The sequence below is a fragment of the Grosmannia clavigera genome (genome assembly GCF_000143105.1).
Source record: "Grosmannia clavigera kw1407 unplaced genomic scaffold GCSC_140, whole genome shotgun sequence".
NCBI classification, from domain to species: Eukaryota; Fungi; Ascomycota; class Sordariomycetes; order Ophiostomatales; family Ophiostomataceae; genus Leptographium; species Leptographium clavigerum.
The window spans coordinates 2903113-2926676 of record NW_014040801.1 but is presented as its reverse complement, the minus strand read 5'-3'; the positions used below and the strand labels follow the sequence as shown (position 1 = coordinate 2926676).

The window sequence follows — 23564 nt, the reverse complement described above, 5'->3', positions numbered from 1 at the left end:
TCGACTAGTTACGCATTTGGTATTCAGATGCGACAACTCTTTCCAGAATAGTATTTACATAATTGCTATTGGAACAGCGTTAGACGAAGTGACAGATCAATTCATCTCTTGAGGCTCTGCATTCGAATTGTGACTTTCTGCAGACGCGCCTCCGTTGCAGCCTTCTCCACGGACGGGGAGCCACATCACCGTTTCAACGCCATACCACCATTCCATCTAGCCGAAGAGTTGAGACAAAATGTCTGACGTTGATGACGAGCTGCTCGCCCTGGCTGGTGGCGATGTTTCGTCGGACGAAGAGGAACAGCACCAGAGGCGGCACTCAGGCGACGACGACGACGATGACGTTCAAATGAACATCAGCCGCAGCGGCTCGGAATCGCGGAATGCCACGCCCGAAACGAGAAAGAATGATACGCTTGTTTCCAGAGGCGCAGCCGCTAAGAAGACGCCTGCGAAGAAGGTTAAGCGGCGTGCAAATGAGGATGATGAGTCGGAGGAGGAAGGAGAAGCGTAAGTGGTTCTAAGGACATGGAGTGCCTCTTAACAAATGTTTCGTGGTGCCTCTTTCCTCCGTATGGATGTTGTTTCGATGCTCGCGCCACGCCTCGAAAGTCAATGACCCTGGGCTCACATTTCCTTCACAGTTCCTCAGCACCTGCTTCTCCGGCTTCACTTCAGTCAGCCCCCATGGATGAGTCCGATTCCGACTCTGATGCTGGTGCGGCCCCTAGAAAGGGCCGAGGCGCTGCCAGCGGCGACAACGATGACGACGACGACGATGAACACAAGTATCCCGTCGACGGACTGTTTATGTCTCTGGATGAGAAGGAAGAAATCATGAACATGCGCGAGGTGGAACGGGAGCAGATTCTGGCTGAAAGGGCTCAAGAAAAGGACCGCATCCACCAGAACAAGCTTCTCAGGCAGCTCGTTAGTAACGATGAACAACGGAAGAAGCGTTCGGCGAGCGCAGCAGACTTGGATGAAGGCCAACGAAAGACATCGCGGGTACGCACCAAAGTGGGCGGCACCAAGGTGGGGGAGACGAACTCGGCAATGGACACGCTGAAGAACCGGCGGGCTGAAAAGAGTGAACGAAACCGTCGACGGGAGGAGGATCGCGAGCGCCGGAAGGATCGGTCATCCCCGATAGGTGGCCACGACCATGAGGACGGTGACGACGACAGCGAGGTGGAGTGGGCAAAGATAACACGCAAATCTCGCTCGCCCGAAGCCAAAGCGATCCAGACGGTGGAATTGCGGGACATCGAACGGGTGCGGCTCAGTAGAACCCGGTTCAGCCAAGTCTGCTTTTATCCCGGTTTCAACACTGCGATTTCGGGGACGTTTGTTCGAATCTCCATCGGCCCAGACCCGGAGACTCGCGAACCGGTGTATCGGATGGCTTTAGTCAAGGGGTTTACCAAGGGCAAGCCTTATGCGATCACAGGAGTCCAGGGCCAACTGCTTGTCACGGATCAGTACGTGCAGGCAGCGCACGGAAAGGCACAGAGGGAATGGCCTTTCCTTGCGTGTTCAGACGGTCCATTTACCGAGGTGAGGATTAGAACGAGTTCCTGTTGCTTTATTGTCTGTTATCGAGCTAACATAGTTGTCAGTCTGAATGGACCCGCTACCAGAAGATATGCCACGTTGATAACGTGTCAATACCTAAGAAGGGGATCCTTCTCAACAAGGCAGATGACATCAACAAGCTGATCAATCGAAGCTGGACCGAGGACGAGCTGACCGAGAAGGTGCAACGGCAGCAGGCGCTCAAGAACCGGTTCAACGGGGTCGAGCGAATGAAGCTGGAGTATGGGATCAAGGATGCCAAGGCGCATGGCAACTTTGTGCGCGCAGAGCAGCTGCAGGAGGAACTGCAGCACCTGGAGACACCGCGGCTGGCGTTTAAGACATCGCTGACGCAAGTTGGCCAGGCAAGCAACAGCAGCGATCAGGGCAGCGGGGGTCTGTCGCAGCAGGAGCGGCTGGCACAGCTAAATGCTGAGAACCGACGACGCAACGCCGAAGCGGTGCGCAAGGCACAGCTGAAGGAGCGGGCGAAGGTGCGGGCGATCAATCGCAAAATCGAGAGAGGCGAGGAAGTGGAGGAGGACCATTCACGACGAGTGCGGACGCGAGCCAAGTTCGTGCATGACGTGAATGACCAGGGACCCGAAAAGAAGCCGGCCAGCCAGCCAGCCAGTCAGGCTGGCAGTGGTGCTACGACACCGGCCAACGGGACACCTCAGCTGGGGGCACAGAATAACGGCGGCGGTCTGCTGCACCTGGCGAAGCTGCAGCAGAGGCCGACGACGAAAAGCGGCCTGCCAACGATTCACCGTCCCATTGTCGATGACGACATCATTGCGTCCCTGGACCTGGATATCGACGAAAACATTATGGATGACTAAGGGTTTGCGGCAGAGGGGATCGTTTCAGCATATATATATTTTTCGTTTATAATTCTTGTATGATTATCATTAGCGCAGAGGGTAGAAAACAAGCTGGGCAAGGAAGTGGAAGGAAGCAGGAAAGACAAAACGAGAGGGAAGGGCCTGTGAAGCTGAAAGTTGTCAGACAGAAAGCGTACATCATTCGGAGAAGCAGAAATCCATGAGAAAATGCAGAGATCGAAATCGCAACAAATGGACACACACGCGTCTTCAGCTGCCCTGCTCCAGCTCGCGCACTCGGGCGACAAGATCGTCCTTCTCCTGCTCCAGCTTCTCGACCTGCGCCTCCAGCTCTTCCATCTGCTCAGAAGCGCCAACGCTCAGCTCCTCGACAATCTTGACCATACGCCAGAGTCGCAGGACGATGACGAGCGACGCGATCTCCTCGATGACACCGTGTGCCAGCACGTCCACGACGAAGCTGATCAGGATAACAAAGGCATCGAAGCAGTGGAACCACGCGGAGAAGAAGCTGTGGGTGGGATGTTAGTGATGGAGGGAATGGGAAGGGGAAGAAAGAAAGAAAGAAAGAAAGAAAGGCTGACCTCCATCCAAAAGCCCAGACGCTGGCGATAAGCTCGATCAGAAAGAGACAGCTAAAGACCAGGCCGCAGATCTTGATGACGTTCTCGACCGGCTCGACCCACGGCAGGTCCTCGGTGCCGGTGTCGCAGGTGATGAGCGACAGCAGGATCTCGGTCAGGATGGCCAGGACATCGAGGCTCACGAGCGCCAGGATCAGGTAGTGCTTCTCCTTGGACTCGAGGTAGTGCTGGGCCTGACGACGCCAGCGCGTCCAGCGGGCTGCTGCCGGCGTCGTTGCGGCTGTCGTCGGCGGCCCTCCGTCCGGGAGGAGGACGACGTACTCGCTGTCAGCCATCGATCTGTTGGTCGTTCTTCTCTTGCTACCAGGACGGGGCGTCCCGAGATTGCCAAGACCGGCTAGCCTTGTGATGCCACAGCGAGGCGAAAGGATGATCCGACGGGGCAGATCGCCAAGAGATCCTTTCACGATCAGAGTTGCAATTGGTACAATCAATTAAAGAGACAGGTTCAGATCGCTCTCTGTGCACCGGCGCAACAATATCCCAGTTGCTATCTCTGGCATGTCTTTTTAGTAAGGTCAACGGTCAGCCGCATTGGTCATCGGCCAATTAGTCAGCAGTCCAAGTGAACGAGATCCTGATAAATGTCTATGTAAGGAAAAGAAGGGAGAAGTAGGGTGAATATATAGCAGAATGAAGACGAGCAGACGGGTTACGGTGGTCGGGAATACCAAACTCTTCTGTTTTTCAACATCACAATGGGACACAATGTTCTGATCACCGGCGGCTCTGGATATCTGGGCGGCAGCCTGTTATATTATCTGGCCAAACACAGAGACCAGCTCCCGGAAAACACAAAGCTTTATGCTCTCGTGCGCAAGCCCGAACAGGAAGAAGCCGTTCGGGCGTACGGTGCAGAGGGCCTCACTTTCGACGCCTACGACCCGGCTGCCGTGCTCACTGCCGTCGTTGGCCACGACATATCGGTCGTGTTCTGGCTGTCGGATGTCATGCACCCCCAGGCGCAGCTCTACTTTATCAATGCACTGGCAGAGGTCCGGCGAAAGACGGGCCAGGATGTTCACCTCTTGCACGTATGGTGATGCTGCTGATCAGACACTTCTGATAGGCTCTTGTTTCCTGACAGCGTATTCTGCAGACAAGCGGTGCAAAGATATTCTCTGACATGGCGGGCGCTCCATCAGACCGGACATTCTCAGACAGTGACCTGAGCATTTATGCTCTTCAGAAAACCCAGATACCTAGCCAGGATCTTATGCGAATGGTGAGAAAGCGTCCCAAGCTCTCAGGGTTGCTAGTGTCTGGAGGAGATGCTAAAGCTATAGGCCGTCGAAACGAACAACACGATCGTGGAAGAAGGCGAGGCCAAGGGCATCCGCACATACATCTTTGTTCTGTGTATCGTCTGTATGTGCTATGCAAAATTTGCCGACGGTCGTCAGTAAAAACCGCGAGTAAGATCTGACCAGAGGCGATTATAGATGGCAAAGGACTAGGCTTCGGCAACAAGATCTCTATCCAGACGGTAGAGATTGTCAAGGCCGCCCAGGGAACCCGACAGATGTATCAAGTCGACACTGACAAGACGGTGAGGACAACCGAGTTGGATCTTCCCAAGAGCAGTTTTTCTCTTACATCTCTCTCTTCAGATCTGGCCTGTCTGCCACATACTCGACACGACCACTCTCTACTTCCACCTCCTGCGGGCGATCCTGGCCGAAGAGAATCCAGACTACGGCAAGAACGGATACTACCTGGCGTCTCCTGGCAGCGTCGCCTGGCAGGACATATACGTCGCCATGGCGGCAGCGCTGGCCCGCTGGGGCATCGTCGATGATGCCAGCGTAAAGACGGCAGACGAGACGGCGCTGGCCAACGTGGGTGCCGCGCTTGGCCAGCCGGCAGAGCTGGTCCGCCTGATGCTGGGCGGCATGTAAGTCAGAGTACACCCTCAATCCTTGTTCGGCAGCTTTCTGATCATCTGCATGTAGATGCATGTTCGAACCAGAGCACGGCAAGTCGGTCGGCTGGACGCCTCATTATCCACCGACACACATTCTCGATGCAGCCGACGATGAAGTTGCCTTGATTCTCGACGTTCTGGCCGATAGGACAAAGCTCTGAGCCTTGCTCTTTACAGTGTCGTCTACCCACACTCATAGGACCTAAAAGACAGCCAATCACATTCTGTATCGTTTTGGGAGGCTCATCATGTGTTGCTTGTGTTTTTTGTATTCCTGTGCCACGCTCTTGTCAGTGCCATCGACGAATTAGCCAAGCGATATTGTTGAATGCAGACCCTCCACACCCATAACCGCGTCGCCTATGTACCTATGCTAAGTTCCTTCGCCTTTGTACATGCTCCCAGAACAGACCGGGAAAAATGACTCGCCCTCTACAGTAAACACCTAAGCACAGTTTAGTTATACCCGCTTCTAACGCATTGGCCTCCTCTTGCTGTCATTTCAAAACATTAATGCCCAAATTATCAATCTGCCCGAAAACTGGTATGGCTGTATGCCGAAGAAAAAAATCCTGCTAAATGTGCCACCAGGTCCAATGCGAGCAGCCGCAGCAGCTGTGAAGGTGGAATGGGGAGAAGGGTCGAGGAAAGGGAGGGGGGGGAGGGACAAGAGAGCAGCGTCAGGCCAGCTAGCCCTGGCGAGGGCGCTTGCTAGGCCCGGCCCGGCCAAAGACATCCTTGCCGTAGCCCAAGCTGGCCAGGTCAAAGATCTCTTCGACGTTGAGCTTCCGCTTCTGGCTGGTGCCGGCGGCGTTGCCACGACCGATGCGGGCAGAGTTTATGGTTCGCGAGCCAAAGCGTGCAGGGCCGGAGTGCCGTACGCGGAAGGCCGGCTTCGAGCCGTGTGGAGAGGAGGAAGAGGCGGAAGAGGTGGGCGAAGCGGCCGCGGAAGGGGTGTGTTGTTGCTGATCGGCGCCAGGCTCGCTGGCACTGGCAGGGCCGCCGGCAGAAAACTTGTCGGACAGGTCGAGGTTGGCCAGCTGCAGGTACGACTCGGGCGGGTAGGCCATGGGCGCGCGAAAGGTAAAGGCACCCTGCATAGGCACCGACACTTCGACGGGTTCGAGGTAGTCGCAGTCGCTGTTCTCGGCCACCGATGGCAACCGTGCTCGTGTCGATGACGTCTTTCCGGGGTTGGCCGAGACCACAGGTGCTTTCACGGCCGCACTACTGCTGCTGGCGGCGTGACTTGTGGCTGCGGCTGCTGAATTGCTGCCGTTTGTCGTCGACATCGCTGCCGTTCGCAGAGTCGATGGTGAGGGCGACCCGGTGTCCGACCGCATGGCGGTGTCGTGGTTGCCGGTACTGCTAGGCCCGCTGCGGCTGTCGCGGCTGTCTCGTCGCTGGGGTTCTGGCGTCGATGTCGCATCCGTCTTGTCGACCTCGTCTTCGCTCTCGATCGTCGGCACGATCGAGTCTCGGCCGTCCAGCCGCTCGGCGGCCCATCGTCGCACTACGCGGACATCGCACCCGCCCTTGTCGAGCAGGGCCAGAAGGTCCTCCAGGCAGTCTTGGTAGCCGTCGACCCGTGCCTTGGCCTGGGCGGTTGTGGACGTCTTGTAGAGCTTGGTCACCGACAATGCGGCCGCCTTGAAGACACTCAGCAGCTCTTCGGGGTATTCGACAGGACCGTTGTGGCTCATGGCGTCGGTTGGGCGGCTGCGTTTCGGATCGGAGGTTTAAAAGGGCTCGTTGTGGTGTGTCGTGTTGAGCCGATCGCTTCCAGCCGTCAGGAGGGCAGGCTTGTTGTTCTGAGGGAAAAGTCAATTTTGCCTCCCCCTCGCCGATATTATTGGGAGACATAATATAATCAACTGTAGGGCGGAAAGGTCGAAAAGAGGAGCCCTGGAGACGCCAGCCTGCTTCCTATTGGCCTGTTCAGGCGGTCGTGGGGAAGCCTGACAACAACATGGCAGAATCATGGTCACGTGTAGCTATGTACTCCACCTCCCTTATTTCTCGCTGATTCTAATTCCGGGAATGCCTATGGGCTCATATGTAAGATACGGCGTACTTACGACAATGACGACAAGTACTCGTATACTCAGGTCATCATTTCCATGTCCTGACAGCATAGCATCGCAGATTCTTCACAGCCATTAAACGGTGCATTAGGCCTGTGCGATGTGCTGTTCCGAGTACACGTAAGAAGGCTGATCGTCAGACATTTGCATCTTTCTTTCCAATGCATTGGCGCGTAATGGCCGTAGCCTCTTTCCCTCGGGAGCCAGCCATGCCACGTGAGGCCAAGCGATTGAATGGATGCCTGTTTTTATGCGGGGCTCCTGCGCCGAGCTCACTACCGTACTCCGTATCTTACAGTTCCTTCCCACTCTGCTGCGCCTTCTGGTTCCAGTCATCCTTGCCGTATTCTGAACTAGCCATCCATCTCTCCTCTTTTCTGCTTTTAACCCCCCCTTCGTCATCTTGCCTCACGACCATCCCACGACCCTCCCACGAGTTCGATTTCTAGGCTTTACACCAGCCGTGATTTGCCGAACCTCCCGTCGCACTCCTCGGCCTGCCAAAAAAAACAGACCACTGCGAGAAGCTAGCCTGCTCGGAAGTCTTCTCCCAGGCACGAATAGGCTTGAGAACGTCATCTTCTCTTCTGTTCCTCGCCTCACCGCTGTAGCTCTGTCGCGCTGCCACGATGTTTCGCGCCGCAGCTCCCGGGCCTTTTGACGAGGCTGTCGGTATGTCTCCGGCACTGCACAAGATGCGACGCAGATGCTCGCCTCCCGTATTTCGCCCTCTCCCCAGCTGCTGCTAACATGCCCTCCCTTTGCCAGCCAAGGCGACTGACGAGAACTCGACATCCGAGGACTGGGCCGCGATCATCGAGGTCTGCGACCGGGTGACAGCCGATGCCACCAACGGCCCCAAGGAGGCGGTGCAGAGCCTGATTAAGCGGCTCGCCCATCGCAATGCCAACGTGCAGCTCTACACGCTGGAGCTGGCCAACGCGCTGAGTCAAAACTGCGGCACGCCTCTGCATCGCGAGTTAGCATCGCGCGCCTTCACCGACGCCCTCCTCAAGCTGGCCAACGACCGCAACACGCACAACCTGGTGCGGCTCAAGATCCTCGAGCGCATGAAGGAGTGGACGGAGATGTTCCGCAGCAACACCGACCTGGGCATTATGCAGGACGCCTATGTGCGACTCCAGCAGGCACAGCCGCAGCTGCAGCCGCCGCCGTCGGCCCCGCAGAAGAATAGTCTCACCGACCTCGACCGACAACGGGAGGAGGAGGATCTGCAGCGGGCGCTGAAGCTGTCGCTCGAAGACGACGAGTCCAAAAAAGTCGTGGGCGCGTCAGGCGGCGCATCGGCTGCTGCGGCTGGCAGATCGGCTGCAGGCGCGAGCAGCAGCGGTCCCGCTGGCCCTGCCGAGATGCCCGGAGCGTCGGACTCTGGCGCGCCTCCTCAGGGCTCGACAGCGGCGACGGTGTCCCGCGTCCGGGCGCTCTTCGATTTTGCCGCGTCCGAGCCCGACGAGCTCGACTTCAAGAAGGGCGACGTGATCGCCGTGCTCGAGTCGGTTTACCGTGACTGGTGGCGTGGTTCGCTCAAGGGTCGTACGGGCATCTTCCCGCTCAACTACGTGGAGATCCTGGCTGACCCGTCGCCCGATGAGCTGCAGCGTGAGGCGCAGATGGAGGCCGAGGTCTTTGCTGAGATCAAGAACGTGGAGAAGCTGCTGACCCTCCTGAGCGCTTCCAACGTGGGATCCCGGGAGGAGGACAGTGACGAGATTTCGGTTGGTTGTGCCCAGACCCTCTCTTTCCTTTGGTCGCCCTGCTAACGGGACAGAAACTGTACCATCAGACGCTGGCCATCCGGCCGAAGCTGATCAAGCTGATCGAGAAGTACTCGCAGAAAAAGGGTGAGCGTGTTTTGTCACTTCACTGCCCCTATCAGAGCCGGTCTGGTCTTTGTGTATGCTGACAGTCCTATTCGCCAGACGATTTCACCCAGCTCAACGAGAAGTTTATCAAGGCGCGGCGTGACTATGAGGCCCTGCTGGAGTCATCCATGGCCCATCCGCCACAGCACAGCTACCAACAGTACGCGATACGGCCGCAGGTGCAGCAACAGGGCTATGCTGCTGGCCCTGGCGGCCTGACCGGCTATGCAGCTCCGACCGGCCCGCCAGATCAGAGATACTACACTCCAGGACCACGACAGGGTCAGTTATAGATCGTACCGAGCGAGGAAGAGAGAGAAGAGGTGGGGACAAGGGAGGAAGCTCACCATGTTACCTTGTTGCTGACGAGACCTAGACCAAGCCAACTTCCAGCGGCCAGGCGCTACCGCGACCCCTGTGCCGTTCTACCTGGCCAACAGCGACGTCCAGTCGGCACAAGCAGCACCACAGCAGCAGCAGTCCTCCCAGCAGCAGTTGCCTCCTCAACAACAGTCGCCACAACAGCAGCAGCAACAGCAGCAACAGCAGCAAGCCTACCTGAGCCAAAGCCAACAACACCATCGGATTCCATCGGGCGGCAACGGTGGCTTAAAGCAGCCGTCGCCTCTCCAGACCAACGTTTCGGCCCAGCAGCCGGCCACAAGCTCATACATGCCCTATCATCCACAACAAGCGCCGATGGCTGGCGGTCCCCAGAGCACCCATGGCAACCCACAGGAGCTCTCGACTTCTGCCTACGACTCTCCCGTCGTATCACACAGCGCCAGCACTGAACCTGCCTCTGCGGCCACCTACACGTCCTCGGTCCACTCTCCGGACCAGTTTGCTCCCTCGGGCCCGACGCCCGGCAGTCCTTCGCCTGATAACGCCCCGAGGCTGCCGACCAGCTACCCTGCTTACGTCAGCTATTCGCATCCACCGACAGCACAGGCTCCGTATTCTTCGGTTCCCGAGGCGCCGACAACGGCCACACCAGCACCACCGACGACTTCGCCGCCACCTGCTCCTGACAACTACTACGATGCCCGGCAGAGGCTGCCAAGCATCCCAGCGAGCGCCAACGTGCCAGCGGCACTGTCAGTACCGTCAGCACCGCCGGCACCGTCGGCACCGTCGGCACCGTCAGGGCCCTCGGCACCAGCCGTTCCTGGCGCCTCGATCGACCAGCCGCAGTACCGGGCGTACATGCCGTCTACCAATGCACCTACGGCACCGGGCGGCCCGGTTGCGGACGACTACTACCGTCGGACGGGTCGTGTGAGCTACTGAGATGGAGGTGTTGGGGGTGTTTTCCTACTTGGTTGTATGCTGGAGATGGCGGCTCTTGGGCATTTTCAATCTTTGTTTTCTTTATTCCCATGCATAAACACGCGTCTGTCCTGTGTTCCTGTGGCTCTCACTGTGTTCTCGTATACCCGTAGTCTGTAGCCCTCTGGACCAGTTCATAAGCATAAACATTCATGAAAGCACCACACATCCATCACCATCGCCGGCTGTAGGCCGAGTTTTGCGGCAGCTTGTCGACGGCAGCCGTCTTTCCGGCCGGCTTGCTGCCGGGGTCTCGGCGTCGCAGCAGTCCGCCGTCGACGACGGGTTCGAGCGGGCCGGCCATGCCGGGCACATCGTCGGGGTCGCCCGGCTGGCCACGGGCGTCGTGGCGGAACAGATCCATGAGCTCCTTGAGGCCGAGCTTGAGGGCTTCCTTCTTGTTGACGCCCTTGCCGCCACGACCGCCACGGCTGCCGCCGGCCGATTCCTCGAGCGCGTGTGCCGCCAGCAGACGCTTCTTGGCCTGCAGCTCGAGGATCCGCTGCTCGACCGTGTCGGCAATGGTGAGCTTGTAGACGGTGACGTCGACGGTCTGGGTCAGGCGGTGGACCCGGTCGATGGCCTGCTCCTCCACAAATGGGTTCCAGAACGGCTCGAGGATGACGACCCGCGTGGCCGCCGTCAGGTTCAGCCCAAGCGCACCGCACTTGAGGCTGCAGAGCAGCACGCGCGTGGCCGCGTCTTCGCGCAACGATCGCAGGCTGGCCTCGCGCGCGTCGTTGCGCATGCGGCCATCATATTGCACGTGACCTAGTCCCGCTCGCTCCAGAAAGGGTCCCAACAGATCCAACATCGAGGTGAACTGCGAGAAGACGATAAACTTGTGCTCGTCTGCTTCGGCCCGCAGAATCGACAGCGTCTTGCGGATCTTGGCCGACCACGCGAGCGAGTTGCTGTACGTGCTGGCAGTGCTGGCATCGCTGTCGCTGTCGCTGTCGTTGTCGCTGTCGTCGTCGTTGTTGCTGTCGCTCTCGCTCTCGCTTTCGCTCTCGCTTCCACTTTCACTTTCACTGTCACTTCCAATCTCTGTCTCGCTCTCGTCTGAACTCCCGCTCTCGTCGTCCACAATAAAGCTGCTCAGCCGACTGCCGTCGTCCTCGTCCTCCGAGTGGTGGATGGAATCGTCGCTCTCGATCCAGTCGCCTCCCCCCTCGGCATCCTCGTCCTCGGAGCCGCCTGCTTTGCCCAGACGCAATGAGCCCCTCTGCTCTTCGCCCACCAACCAGCTGCCATCTTCCTCTTCGTCCTCGTCGTCGCTGTCGATAATAGCGCGTCGATTTCTTGGCTTCCGCACTGCTCTCACCAGCGCCTCGTCGTCCCCATTCTTTGCCTTGTCTTTCTTTGACCTGTCCTTTCGGTCGCTCCCTTTGCTCTTCTTCTTTTTCTCTTTTTCCTTTTTTTCCTCCTCTTTCTCTCTCTCCTTCTTCTCCTTCCTCTCCTTTTCCTTCTTCACCTTCTCCTCTTCCTTCTTTTCCTTCTTTTCCTTCTTCTCCTTCCTCTTCTCCTTCCTCTCCTTCTTCTCCTTCCTCTCCTTCCTCTTCTCTTTTCCCTCTCCCAAGATCTCACGGTCAGCCAGACAACCTGAACACACCAGCTCGTCGCCCGGAACACAGGCCGTCTGCTCTGCCCGCGACAGTTCCGCCATGCAGACCTCACATCGCTTCGCTTGGATGCCGAGACCGCCCAGCGCGTCGGCCAGATCGTCCATGTCTCCCCCGGCCGAAGACGCCTTTGGTGCCGGCTCCGTAGACAGCGCGTCCTTGTCTCGCGACAGCTGCTGCTTCAGCAGGTCCGGATGGTTGCAGGCCTGCCGCAGCCGCAGCAGCAGCACCAGCGCGTTCGCATAGCTCATCGCCGACCCCTTCATCATCTTCTCCAGGCTCTTGTCCGCTCGTTCCTCCAGCTGGTCGTAGAACCGCCGTTCGGCCACCGAGAATTCCGTCGAGACCTCCACCACGTTGCGCTCTGTGATCTTGAAGCCAGACGTCGGCGTCTCGCTCGAGGCCGCCGCCGCGTCCAGCGCCTTCTTTCCGCCCGGCACCAGCGCGCCCTCCTCCTTCAGGATCTCCTTCGTCCGTCGCTTCATGAAGCAGCGCAGCAGGCTGTGCAGCCGTCGGATGGCGAGGTAGCCCCGTCCGTTCTTCAGCGGATGGTCGATGTGGGCTCGCCACTCCGCCAGGTTGTCGTACGGCGTAATGCGCAGAAAGTTGACCAGGCTCTGCAGCTCGTCCAAGTTGTTCTGCATCGGCGTCCCCGTCAGACACCAGCGGAACTCTGCCGAGAGCGCACAGCACGCCTTGGTTGCCTTGGCATTTCGGTTCTTGATCGAGTGCGCCTCGTCCAGGATCACCCGGTACCAGTTGACGCCGAAGCAGCCGCTCTTCAGCGCCTCGCTCGAGTGCCCGTGCTCCGACACCAGGATCTGGTACGTCGTGATCACCACGTCGAACTCGGCCAGATCGCTCGCCCGTGTCGTTCTCTGTGGCCCGTGGTGCACACATACCTTCAACCGCCGTCCGCCTGACACCTTGTCCTTGATCTCCGCCTCCCACTGCCGGATCAGTGCCAGAGGAGCCACCACCAGCGTGCTCTTCTCCACCCGCTCGTAGCTCTTCTTCCACCCAGGCCCGTCGCGCTCTGGCCGCGAGTTCGTCATGATGAGCGAGATCGCCTGTAGCGTCTTGCCCAATCCCATGTCGTCGGCCAGAATGCCGCCCTTTGGCACTCGACCCCTCTTGACTGGCCCCAGCTCGCGGCCCTTCATCCACTGCACGCCTTCGACCTGATGCGGCAACAGCTTCACCTTGATCCCGGCAATCGTCCCATCTTCCAGTCCCTCCACCACCTTCTTCGCCTTGCTTTCCTTTGACTTTCCCTCCTCGCCTCCGCCTCCACCCTCCTCCTCTTCTTCTTCGTCATCCTCCATGCCGCCCTCCAGAAGCGCTTTCAGGTCCTCGCTTGCCTTGTTTGGGTCTACGTAAAAATCCACGTCCGCATGTGCCGCCGCCGTCGTCTTCGGCTGCTGCTTGTCGTAGAAGGAGCTTACCGGGTAAGAGCTTGTGTTGCCGTTGGGTAGAGACGAGAACAGTGGCTTCGGAGCAGCCTTGCGGTCTGCGTGCTTGGGCGCCAACGGACCCGTGATTCTCTGGGGACGGTGGTGCTCAGGTCGGTTCTTGTTGTTGTTGAAGAGGACGCTGTCCCTTTGCCGTGCCGCCGCCGTTGGCGTCATCTGCGTCGGCCTACCAAACACAGGCCGCGCTGTCCCGGCATTGATGCTTCTGCCGCTGTCGCCCGCAGTTCTGGCTCCAGGCGTGAGGGCTACTGCCGGACTGCTGGTGATGTCGATAACATTGTCCAGTCCTGCGTTCTGCCGCGGTGGGGAAGAAGGTATCGAGTTGACAGCTTGCGAACTCACGATCAGCAGGTCGTCGTCCGAAAACGACTCGCTGCGTGAGCGTGCCATAACGGGCTGATCCCCGAGGGCACTTTGCGACCTAGAAGCGTCAGGTTGATCGGACGCGGTCGATCGGATCAGGTCACAAAAGCTCTTAGCAAGCTCTTCGCGAGTCTTCCTTTTCTGCTGGCTCTTTGTGCGAGATGGCCGCTCTTGGTCACCGTCAAAGGCTGGACTGTCCTTGGCTGTAAGGGTATCTTTTGGCCGAAATCCAAGCCCACTTCCAGGCTTCCTGATGATGATTGGGACCGTTTAGGACTCAGGTGTAGAAGCAGAAACGCAGATGGTCTCACCTCATCGATACAAAAGAGCGATAAACCGGCGTCGTAGCCTGCGACAGACTGAAGCAGGAGAGAAAATTCACGTCGTGTACGCCTTTTTGCCTTGGGCTGGCCGTTGTTTGCCGTGGGGTAGAAGCCCGGATTTAGGCAGCTATGCTTTCATTGGCTAGCCCAGTAGGGTAAACAGCCGGTGCTGAGCAACGCCACTGGCGATAAGATAAGGACAGCCAGGCTGTCTACATGTGGTAGTGGGATGCAGTTGCAAGATCCGAGTATCTTACGAGCATTGCAAAGAACCGTACGGAGTACGTTGGAATAGCACCGTCGTTGTAAGGTGGTGGTTAGTAGCAGTGCAGTGGTATGGTAGACTGAAACACATGTTGGCGACACTATGTAGCAGAAGGCCGCACAATTACTCTGTCAAGTCAGAAAGATGGAAGTGAAGATCGTGTGACTTTGGAAGACATGTAACAGATTACGTACATCCAAGAGCATGGTGTCACGTTCTTATTGAATGGAGAAAGTTCAACGGACACGCAAATATCAATAGGCTACGATTCAAGTGCAAATAAGTACTCCGTGTCTTACTTTGTCGCTAGGGTAGCGAAACTAAACAGCGCCAATAGGTCGGGCGAAATGGTGCAGCAAGAACAGACGGATTTGCGTAAGCTAACAACTTTGTGCTTTAATACAGCATTATTGCCCCGCTTTGACTCTCCGTCGCACCTGCCGGCCCTTCATCCCGTTTTGGAGCTGAAGAAGGAACAGGTGACAGATTTGACTGAGCGGGAAACGTGAAACGCTGGTACCCCCGCTTACGTCATACGAGCGCGGCCAAGAATACGAGCAAAGGCGTCATAAAACTACAGCTCTGAAGGATTCAGGCTACATCTTTCTGCAGTCAACCGCGAGCTCTTATCTTCCCCCAGCGCCCTCACCAGCTTCATCATCTCGCAGCTGCCCTCTTCAAACTGCAGCTTCTCTTCCACTTACCAAGATGGAGCAAATCACACAGCTAAAACGCCGCACAACGGACATGATCCAGTCGATTCCCCAGTCGATTCCCCAGTCGCTTCCTCAGATGCCTCAGTTTCCTCAGATGCCCCGGCTGCCTCACATCTCGGCGCTGTCGTCGTTTACCAAGCCCGGCAGCCATGACTCCCACTATACGCTAAAAGGAACCTGGCAGCGCGTCGCCATTCCGGCCCTTCCCCGCTCCTCGCACTCGATGGATGTGGTTGCCGGCACCGCCTACGTCTTTGGTGGCGAGAGCACCAGCGCTCGCCAGCCCACCGACAACTCTATGCACGCCATCATTCTTCCTACCGGCAGCGCCACGGCCGACTACTACGCCATCAAGGCCGTGTCTGCCAAACCCGAGCCTGTGGTGCCAATTTCGGTGCCCATCATCCAGGAGCCGACATCCGAATCAGAGCCAGTGGACACTTCCGAGCCAGAGACGGCGGAAGAAGAGGATGCCGACGGCCAGAAGCGCAGCGTCGACAAGGGCAAGGCCAAGGAAGAGCCTGTCGAGGAGATACCGTTGTCCGGCCCAGCTCTGGGCTCGGTGCCCGAGCCGCGTGTTGGCCACGCCACTGCCGTCATCGGGAACCGCATCTTCCTCTTTGGCGGTCGTGGCGGCCCCGCCATGGCACCACTTGAAGAGCGTGGCCGCGTATGGGTTTTTGATACCAAGGCCCATACCTGGAGCTTCCTCGACCCGCTGGCGCCTCCTGTGGCTGCGCCTCTGCAGGCCATGCCAGAAGAAGGCGACACTGGTCTCGGCACCACTGCGGCCTCACGTCCCGTCTTCCCGGCAGCCCGCAGCTATCATGCTGCCGTAGCCTGGAACCAGCCGGGCAGCTCTACCTATTCCAACAACCGTCACCGTCGTGCTACCAGCTGGGTAGAGTGGGTCGAAGGCGACAGTGCTGAGGTGGGTACGCCACAGCGGCCCATCGTGGGAAAGATTGCCGAACGCGCACGCGATGTCGACAGCGATGGATACGGCTCCTTTTTTGTGCACGGTGGCTGTCTGGCCGATGGTAGCCGCACCAACGACTTGTGGGCCTTTGACGTCCGCACACGCACATGGAAGGAGCTTCCTTCCGCACCAGGGCTTCCGCGGGGTGGAACTGCGCTCTGCCTCAGTGGCGGTCGGCTGTACCGCTTCGGTGGCTACAATGGCGTGTCCGAGGAGGGTGGCCGTCTGGATTTCCTCGCACTGGGACTAAGCTCATCGGGAGAGACGAGCGCCGAGCCGGTCAGGGTCACTGTGGCAGCCAAAGGCGGATGGCACAGCCTGATTTCGGACACTGTTGTCGCCGTGGAGTCGTCCCGTGAAAAGGAGGAAGAGGCCAAAGCTGCTGCTGCCGTCTCTGCTGAAGCTGCGGAAAAAGAGGATGAAGAGCCTACAACTGTTGCCACCGACGTATCGGCATCCACAGAGTACAAAGGAGCCGTAGCCGTGACGACCACTCCGGCTGCTCCGGGTGTCTCGGCCGCTCCGGCTCCCACCATTATTGTCTCTGGCCCAGAAGACGTCTGGCCGGGCGCTCGCTCTGTCGCCAGTCTGGAGTCTGTCTCTGTCGGAGGCGGCTGGGAGTACCTGCTGCTGGCACTGGGCGAGCGGTCGCCGAGTGGTACCGGTCACGAGGCGGCTGGCGTCTTCTGGGACGACGTATGGGCATTCCAGGTGCCGTCCGATCGTTTCAGCGCGGCCGGCGTCTCCGATGCCGTGACTAGTGCCGTTCACAATGTGCGCAGCAAGCTGCCGCGTGGCTGGTTTGGCAGCCTGAACGGCAGCACCGGACAGCGGCAGGGTGAGGGCCGATGGGCGCGGCTGGTGACGGCGCCGTATGACGCAGACGAGGCCGAGGCCGAGGGTCACGGTGGCAGCGACGTCTACGGTCCTGGGCCGCGCGGATGGGCAGCCAGTGCGCCGTTGCGAGAGTTGGAGGAGAATGCTATTGTGATCTTTGGCGGACTCAACGACACCAACAACCGGCTGGGCGATGCCTGGATTCTACGGCTGGGAGATGAGACGATCGAGCAGAGCTGAACGAGGAATGGACATGGGTGCGGGTGTTGATATATGACCAGTATGGACATTTTGGATATCGTTGTTTCTTTTTTCAGGACCGGTTTTGCTTACGTGCCTTTCAGCATATATCGAGCCAGTTTAGTCAAAGTTGTCATCAGCAATCGGCTGCAATGCAAGACGAAAAATATATATCAGAGTCTTTATGTACAAGAGAGCCTCCGAAGAGAAGAGCCTGCGACCTTGTTCTACACTAGATCATGGCTCTACGTGGAAAAGTCCATGTTCTCGTTTTTTTTTGTTTTTTTTCGCTTTCTGTTCTCTTGTTCGGGAAGTCGTCTCTGATCTCTTCTCTTTCCCGCATCGACATCCCCATGCTGCCATCAGAGATCGCTCCGCGTAGTCTCAACACCCCACGGCTTGTCCGTCAGCGATGTCAGACCGGCGCTGTTCTCGCACGAGTGCCGGCCGGTTGTCGGGCCGACCTTGGGCTCGGGCGTCTTGCCAGACGGGTCGAGCGCGGCCGCCTTGAGGCCACTGAGCAGCGACTTGACCGTCTCGGGCGTGAGGTCCTCGTAGTAGTGGTCGTTGATCTGGATCATCGGCGCGTTGACGCACGCACCCAGGCACTCGACCTCGATGAACGTGAACAGACCGTCGGCCGTCGTCTCGCCCTGCTTGATGCCCAGGTGCTCCTTGATGGCCTTGACGATCACATCGCTTCCACAGCCGCCGAGCTGGCATGGCGTCTGGTCGCAGGAAGTCAGCTTCGGTGCCCTGTCTGGTGCGGCCGCTCCTCTCGGCCGTATCGACTGCCTGCACTCACCGTCGTGCATGCCTGCACAAAGTACTTGCCAACCGGCGTGCGGTTGTACATTGTGTAGAACGATGCCACCTCGTACACGCGCATCGGCGGCATCTCCAGCAGCCGCGCCACCTCGTTCATCACGCTGATGCTCGTGAATCCGTGCTGCCGCTGGCCCAAGTCCAGCAGCGGCATCACTGCCGCCTTCTTGTACTGCGGCGGATACCGCTTGAGGATCTCCTGGATCACATTCTTGTTGTCGGCCGAGAACTGGAACGGGATGTCGGGGTTGTTGTCGGCCGTGTTGCGGTGCTGCCCAGCCGTCAGTCAAGAACACGAGAGACCGCCATGGGAGCATCAGACACGCACCACCTGAAGTGTCGCGCTGGCCCGCCGCGCCGAAGCCGAGAGAGCCCGCATCTGCATGGGCTTTCCGCCGGCCTTTGCCATCCCCACGGCCGACGGCGACGAGGCCCCACACACCGCCCGCACAGCCAGCCGGAAAGCAGCTGGAGAGAGCCGGCCAGCCATTGTGAAGAAGAGAGAAGGAAGAGGGAGGGGGGGTGGGGAGGGGGAGGCGAGTGCCAAAAAAAAAGAAGCAGCTCGGAGCCGGGGCAATCCCAACCGGAAGAAGGGAAGAAAAATCAGAACCCGGTCGATGGACGAGCGGTTTCGTGGACAGGTGGCTGCACAGGTCGAGGCAGCTCGGACAGATCCAGTTTGTTAATGCGGCGGGTACGGCGCTTCCTCGTCTCGTCGTCTGGCGGCGGTGTTTTTGATATCTTCGTCCGTCTGACTTCCTTCCGCTACAGCAAGGTGAAGTTGTGGAATTGGCCGGAATTAGCTTTGCCCCGTCTGCCCAGATCAAATTGCAAGGCCCTGATTGGCGACATGGCAGTATGCAATATAATCAGCTAAAGAGACATATCACGTGACGTATATTCATCTAAGCAAGATATTATGCTACGAGTATTTTACTGTGGGCCATGACGCGATGACATCGCCGCGGCCTATCCTGGTAGGTCCATCCCGGCAGGTCCATCCCGGCAAGTGTCATATTATCATGGAAACCAGAACCGCTTGTCGGGCCTTTTCGTATTTTACCTCCGAACTCCTTATGTGTTCTTTTGCCCGAGGAGTGACTCTCCCACATGTTTATCTCACTTTCTTGGGCTCCGTGCAATATTGTATCTTATTATGCCATGTACTGCTATGGCATGTGTTCGCGTAATCTGCTGCAAGAATATTCGCTTATACTCGTATTGGTGGTAGGCCTTCCCCAGGCAAGCGAATAGACTTAATGGACGGGCTGCCCAGTTTTCGCGTGTCCGTTGCCCCATCGCCTGTATATCTCACCCTGCAAGCATGGGGGCACATTACGCACCCTAGAGATCTCACCGCTACCGTTCAATTGACGTATGGTGGAACAGCCGACTATTGTTAATTGCCGCTCGTCAGTTCCCCGACTATCCTCGCCGCAAGCTTACAGAGTAGACTTTCACTTTTGTCAACGTTTGACCACGAACAGATAATTTGGCCGTTCCTGATCTATCGGGACATCTCTCCAGCCTCATATCCAGTTTGTCTCCTCTGTAGACTTTAATTCCGGGTACTTGGCCCCTGAGAGCAAGGACAACGTGTTCTAGCAGACCCATGTCATTTGCACTCTGTCCATATCGCTGCCACCACCGTGTGTAACAAGTATCGTTCGCCGGGTACTCGTGTGGATGATATAATTCGCGTCGAAAAGTGCATGCTTCCTGTGAGGAGGATGAGTTCTGTTGATAACGTCATTGTTGGTTCACCACGGCGTTCCTGGCCGTTATTAGGTAGTCGTTGATCATCTTCGCCTCGTAGGTGCATGCCATGTACTCCGTAAGATCGTCCTCTTGTTGATCATGCGTGCATCCTGACGTCAACGGTAACAAATGGTTTGTATCTTAACAACTTGGTCTCATATCGAAGACAGTTGTATTGCGACTGATGCTTACAAGCAGACAGCATCGGTCGGATGCAGCTTCCAGCAGCTGAGACAAGCCAATTGAACACTTGCGCAAGGGGCCATAATGAGCGGCTGGACGGCGCAGCCGTGAAGGAGGATCCATGGATGGATGTGAGATGTCTGTCGCTGCCGACATCTGTCGCGCCAAAGCTGTGGCGCCCGAGCTGTCGCGTTTGCCGAGTCTTCGCGTGTCCGGACCTGGCAGCTTTTGCGCCGTCGTCATCGCAGCCATCGGGCAGGGCTATCCACATCCATCGGCCATCCGCATCTACGGGCTCACGGATCAGCTGGGCTCACACCGCCAAGACTGCGGGCCAGCAAAAGATGCCAAGACACGAGGCTGCCAAGATGTCGTCGAGGATGTCGAGACAGCGTGAGCGAGAGCGCGGCTGGACACGGCGACCATACTGGTAGCATCCGGCCAATGGCGTTTCAGTCTTTGGCCTTGCTGCGATGGGTTCGCCGCCAGCGCAATTTGCGATTCATCTCCATGATAAGTAGAGATTGGCCAATGCGCGCATCCGCCTCGCGCCTCGCGCTTTTGGCTTCTCGCGTCTTACGAGCGATCGAAGTGGGCCTGGAACCTGGGGCCGAGGAAGAGCCAAGGCTTGCCTATTCTGTCAAACTCCGTGGACTCGTAATAACATGGCGTTCCTCTTTTTTTCCCTCTTTTTTTCCCCGTCCGTGATTTGGTAGGAAAAGAGTGGGGAACTCGGGGCATCCGGCATGAACTGCGGTTGAGCAACACAAACAAACTCGTCCTGGTTGCCAGGTGCCCGCCGACAAACGCGGACGTCGGCAGCTCATCTTTAGGCCGAATTGGCGTCATGACGACGTGCCCTGCTCGGTGGAATTCCTCCAGCACGGGGGTCCAATGTCGCACGCATCTATCTTACTATGCGAAGCAGCAGACGCACTTGCTCGTATGCGTGCAAGCTCTTCCTTCCTAATCGATCTCGTCCTCGCCCAACTTGGTAGGAATATGCAGACCCGCAGGCTCTCCTCGCCTCTCTATTTTCCTGCTATTGTTACCCCTTGTTGTCAATTCCGTCCGTATTTGACCAATTCCTCCGTACGGTCTTTTTGCTTTTTGTTTTCCACGGGAAAGCTCGGCTTTCAGACGCTACCCACAGTGGGTCCGTATGCTCCATAATTATCTGGCAAAACACCGCAAGCAACAAGACAAAGAACCAGTACTCATCTTGCATAGTATACAGGCACCAGTGAGGAGTCCCTACGAGGCAAATACAGGCCACACCCAGCGGTAAGAGAAACAGCGATGGCTGGCCCCTTTCACCGCCTGACCTTCTTGACTCTACGGAGCACTCGTAATGATATGGACCTGTCTTGTCCTGTTCTGTCCTGTCCTGTCCTGGCCAGACCTGGCCACACGGCCTGCCATGGCCATGAGTAATATACCCTGCAGCAAGCTCTCATCTTGCTCTTGTGATGAGCACGACAACAGATATCCACCACAGGCCAGAGAAGCTTTTTACTATCTTACATAGTATGTAAGATACAGCGGGCCAGACCCCATGTCATCGACACCATAGTAACGACACAATGCTGTGCTGACCAGCTCTTTGTGACCAATGCCACATATCAAGATTGAGTATGGAGCACAGTACCTGCGCCAGAAAATAGCGTCCTGCGTGTTCCTTTAACATGCGCACGAGACATGGCCAACCGCTTGCTACGCCGTCATTACGCAGGAATGTACCTTGCGTCGTTCCCACCGCACCAGAGTGACCTTGTTCCTTCCTTCCGCCTGCTAGCACGAAAGCGAGGCGAGCAATCCCTGTCACGTTATCGTTATGTGCTCCATCCATATCGGTGGCAGAAATTCGCGCACCGACTGGCGATGTGCCAGGCCCTTCCGTCTTCCGGTTTCTGTAATCATCTACACCCCCTCCCCATTTTTCTGGCCTGGCTGACTTTTCTGCCCCAGTCTCAGTCCCGCACCGCTTGCAGCCAGATACCACTCCACTAGTCTACCGGCTCACCCGCACCGACCTCCTACCAGAAACGCCCAGCATCGGTGCTATTCCGTTGCGGTATAAAAAAAAAATACCATACTGTAAAATCAGTAAAAAAAATTAGGAAATAGTCCAGACTAGAAGCCATAACCACTAAATCCCAGAGCACCACTAACTCCATGTAAGATAATACCACACTAAGTGCCCACCAATCCAGCCAGCCTATTATCTGCTTGCTCGCCCTCGCTCGCGCTCTTTTCTTTATTCTTATTTGTGTCCTTGGCCGTCCCGTTTCCTTTTCTCCTCCCTCTCTCCTCTCTTCCCTTCCTCTCTTCTCCCTTCCTTTCTCTCCAACGCACTCAACGTCCAGACCTTCACCTCTCTTCTCCTCTATCTCCACTCCAATCCCTCTGCTCTTCTCCCAGTGTTGTTCGCTCCCATCTCCAATCCGCACCAACCCACCTTGCCAAGACTCAAGCTCTTGGTTCGTCAATCCCAAGTAGGTGCATATTGTCCGCGCAAGCTTTAAGCTCCTCAGACATCTTCCTCCCAACCCTCCAATCCTCCAGGTAAGAACAAAGGCTCCGTTGCCCGCCCAGTCGTCCTCTATCATTCCGATTACATATGTCCCTTCCACTTCCCCAACGATCGCTCTTGTCTTGTGCATATTCCTTTTTGCATTCTCGGACATTGCTCGCCTCTCGCGCTCATTAGCTCCCTAGCCTATGAGGCAGGTCTAAGAGCTAAGCTACTCCGTTGGTTCGGAATTCGCGGCGATAAAAAAAAATACGGCGAAATAAAAACAAAATAGATACCCCCGAGCGAGAAAAATAACAGGGCCGTTCTAACGGCTTTGGATCAATACTTCAAACAACACCTCGCTGGACGCGCCCCATCACATCGCCCTTACACATTGTTACACCTCATCATCTTTCCCTTCTAGCAGCTGCACGGCATACCGCTTTGAAATTTTTGTCCTTCGACACCAAGCTAATATAAATCCCTCATCAGTACCTCCCATCCTTCGCAATGGCCGCTATCAACACCGCTCTTCTTGCCCGCAGCGAGTTCGCTCAGCTCGCTAAGCGTACAAACTGGGCCGGTCACGAGGCTGGTGTTATCGTCGTGTTCTGCATTGTCTTTGTTGTTGCCGTCGGTCTGATTGGTCTCTTCATTCACAAGAAGCTGGCCGCACGCAAGGCAGCAAAGCCTACATTTTAAACGACTAATACCGACTAATGTATGGGATTTGGGAACGAGGAAGGGGATGTCAGTGAATGACGTTATGTGTGCTGAGATGGTGAACGGGGAGGGGAGTCATGGGAGGAGAGGGTGAAGTGTGGATGAACCTTTTAATTTATGAGACGTTCCGACGCGTGGCAGCATGGCGGCCACGTTGTCTCGCCACTTTCAAGCGGAGAACCCCGTCATGGGCGTCAATCTCCATTCTCTGTACTTGATGTTTCCTGCCGACGATACGAAAGCAAACATTTCCACGGAACAAGACATCAAATCACATTGCTAATGTGTCAATGCTTTGCGCGGCCGCTTTCGACTCAACTCGGCAAACCGACAGGCTAGCAATACATTGCATCGAGGACGATACCGATTCTTACGCTTGATCGGGGAAATATACCAAACACGTCAGCCCTTCTTTTCTCAGCATAACCAAGTTGGTCGCGGAACGCATGTCGATAG

The 23564-nt window shown here is 57.0% G+C and overlaps 10 protein-coding genes across 10 annotated transcripts; 6 read left to right on the top strand and 4 right to left on the bottom strand.

Moving 5' to 3' along the window:
* Nucleotides 1-238: 238 nt before the first annotated feature.
* Nucleotides 239-2420, top strand: CMQ_1291 (RNA polymerase 2 transcription elongation factor; the record flags this gene model as incomplete). Its single annotated transcript, XM_014318370.1, has 3 exons — nucleotides 239-513; nucleotides 648-1560; nucleotides 1623-2420. 3 exons carry the CDS (start codon nucleotides 239-241, stop codon nucleotides 2418-2420), a joined length of 1986 nt encoding a protein of 661 aa, XP_014173845.1.
* Nucleotides 2421-2672: 252 nt separating this feature from the next.
* On the bottom strand, nucleotides 2673-3342 carry CMQ_759 (ion transporter; the record flags this gene model as incomplete). The annotated part of the gene is made up of 2 exons (XM_014317838.1): nucleotides 2673-2934; nucleotides 3008-3342. The coding sequence occupies 2 exons, from the start codon at nucleotides 3340-3342 to the stop codon at nucleotides 2673-2675; spliced, it is 597 nt and encodes a 198-aa protein (XP_014173313.1).
* A 423-nt stretch (nucleotides 3343-3765) lies between these two features.
* CMQ_590 (NAD dependent epimerase dehydratase family protein) lies at nucleotides 3766-5152 on the top strand (the record flags this gene model as incomplete). Its single annotated transcript, XM_014317669.1, has 6 exons — nucleotides 3766-4101; nucleotides 4167-4292; nucleotides 4354-4435; nucleotides 4510-4616; nucleotides 4678-4961; nucleotides 5020-5152. 6 exons carry the CDS (start codon nucleotides 3766-3768, stop codon nucleotides 5150-5152), a joined length of 1068 nt encoding a protein of 355 aa, XP_014173144.1.
* A 528-nt stretch (nucleotides 5153-5680) lies between these two features.
* CMQ_1406 (uncharacterized protein) lies at nucleotides 5681-6694 on the bottom strand (the record flags this gene model as incomplete). Its single annotated transcript, XM_014318485.1, has 1 exon — nucleotides 5681-6694. One exon carries the CDS (start codon nucleotides 6692-6694, stop codon nucleotides 5681-5683), a length of 1014 nt encoding a protein of 337 aa, XP_014173960.1.
* Nucleotides 6695-7704: 1010 nt separating this feature from the next.
* CMQ_1561 (sh3 domain containing protein) lies at nucleotides 7705-10248 on the top strand (the record flags this gene model as incomplete). Its single annotated transcript, XM_014318640.1, has 5 exons — nucleotides 7705-7747; nucleotides 7844-8811; nucleotides 8880-8937; nucleotides 9016-9240; nucleotides 9335-10248. The coding sequence occupies 5 exons, from the start codon at nucleotides 7705-7707 to the stop codon at nucleotides 10246-10248; spliced, it is 2208 nt and encodes a 735-aa protein (XP_014174115.1).
* Nucleotides 10249-10459: 211 nt separating this feature from the next.
* Nucleotides 10460-13771, bottom strand: CMQ_743 (snf2 family helicase; the record flags this gene model as incomplete). Its single annotated transcript, XM_014317822.1, has 3 exons — nucleotides 10460-11139; nucleotides 11314-11673; nucleotides 11875-13771. The coding sequence occupies 3 exons, from the start codon at nucleotides 13769-13771 to the stop codon at nucleotides 10460-10462; spliced, it is 2937 nt and encodes a 978-aa protein (XP_014173297.1).
* A 1269-nt stretch (nucleotides 13772-15040) lies between these two features.
* CMQ_777 (kelch repeat protein) lies at nucleotides 15041-17104 on the top strand (the record flags this gene model as incomplete). The annotated part of the gene is made up of 1 exon (XM_014317856.1): nucleotides 15041-17104. One exon carries the CDS (start codon nucleotides 15041-15043, stop codon nucleotides 17102-17104), a length of 2064 nt encoding a protein of 687 aa, XP_014173331.1.
* Nucleotides 17105-17466: 362 nt separating this feature from the next.
* Nucleotides 17467-18419, bottom strand: CMQ_1542 (NADH-ubiquinone dehydrogenase; the record flags this gene model as incomplete). Its single annotated transcript, XM_014318621.1, has 3 exons — nucleotides 17467-17832; nucleotides 17910-18200; nucleotides 18258-18419. 3 exons carry the CDS (start codon nucleotides 18417-18419, stop codon nucleotides 17467-17469), a joined length of 819 nt encoding a protein of 272 aa, XP_014174096.1.
* A 1572-nt stretch (nucleotides 18420-19991) lies between these two features.
* CMQ_1715 (uncharacterized protein) lies at nucleotides 19992-20267 on the top strand (the record flags this gene model as incomplete). The annotated part of the gene is made up of 1 exon (XM_014318794.1): nucleotides 19992-20267. One exon carries the CDS (start codon nucleotides 19992-19994, stop codon nucleotides 20265-20267), a length of 276 nt encoding a protein of 91 aa, XP_014174269.1.
* A 2628-nt stretch (nucleotides 20268-22895) lies between these two features.
* On the top strand, nucleotides 22896-23087 carry CMQ_907 (uncharacterized protein; the record flags this gene model as incomplete). The annotated part of the gene is made up of 1 exon (XM_014317986.1): nucleotides 22896-23087. One exon carries the CDS (start codon nucleotides 22896-22898, stop codon nucleotides 23085-23087), a length of 192 nt encoding a protein of 63 aa, XP_014173461.1.
* Nucleotides 23088-23564: the final 477 nt, after the last annotated feature.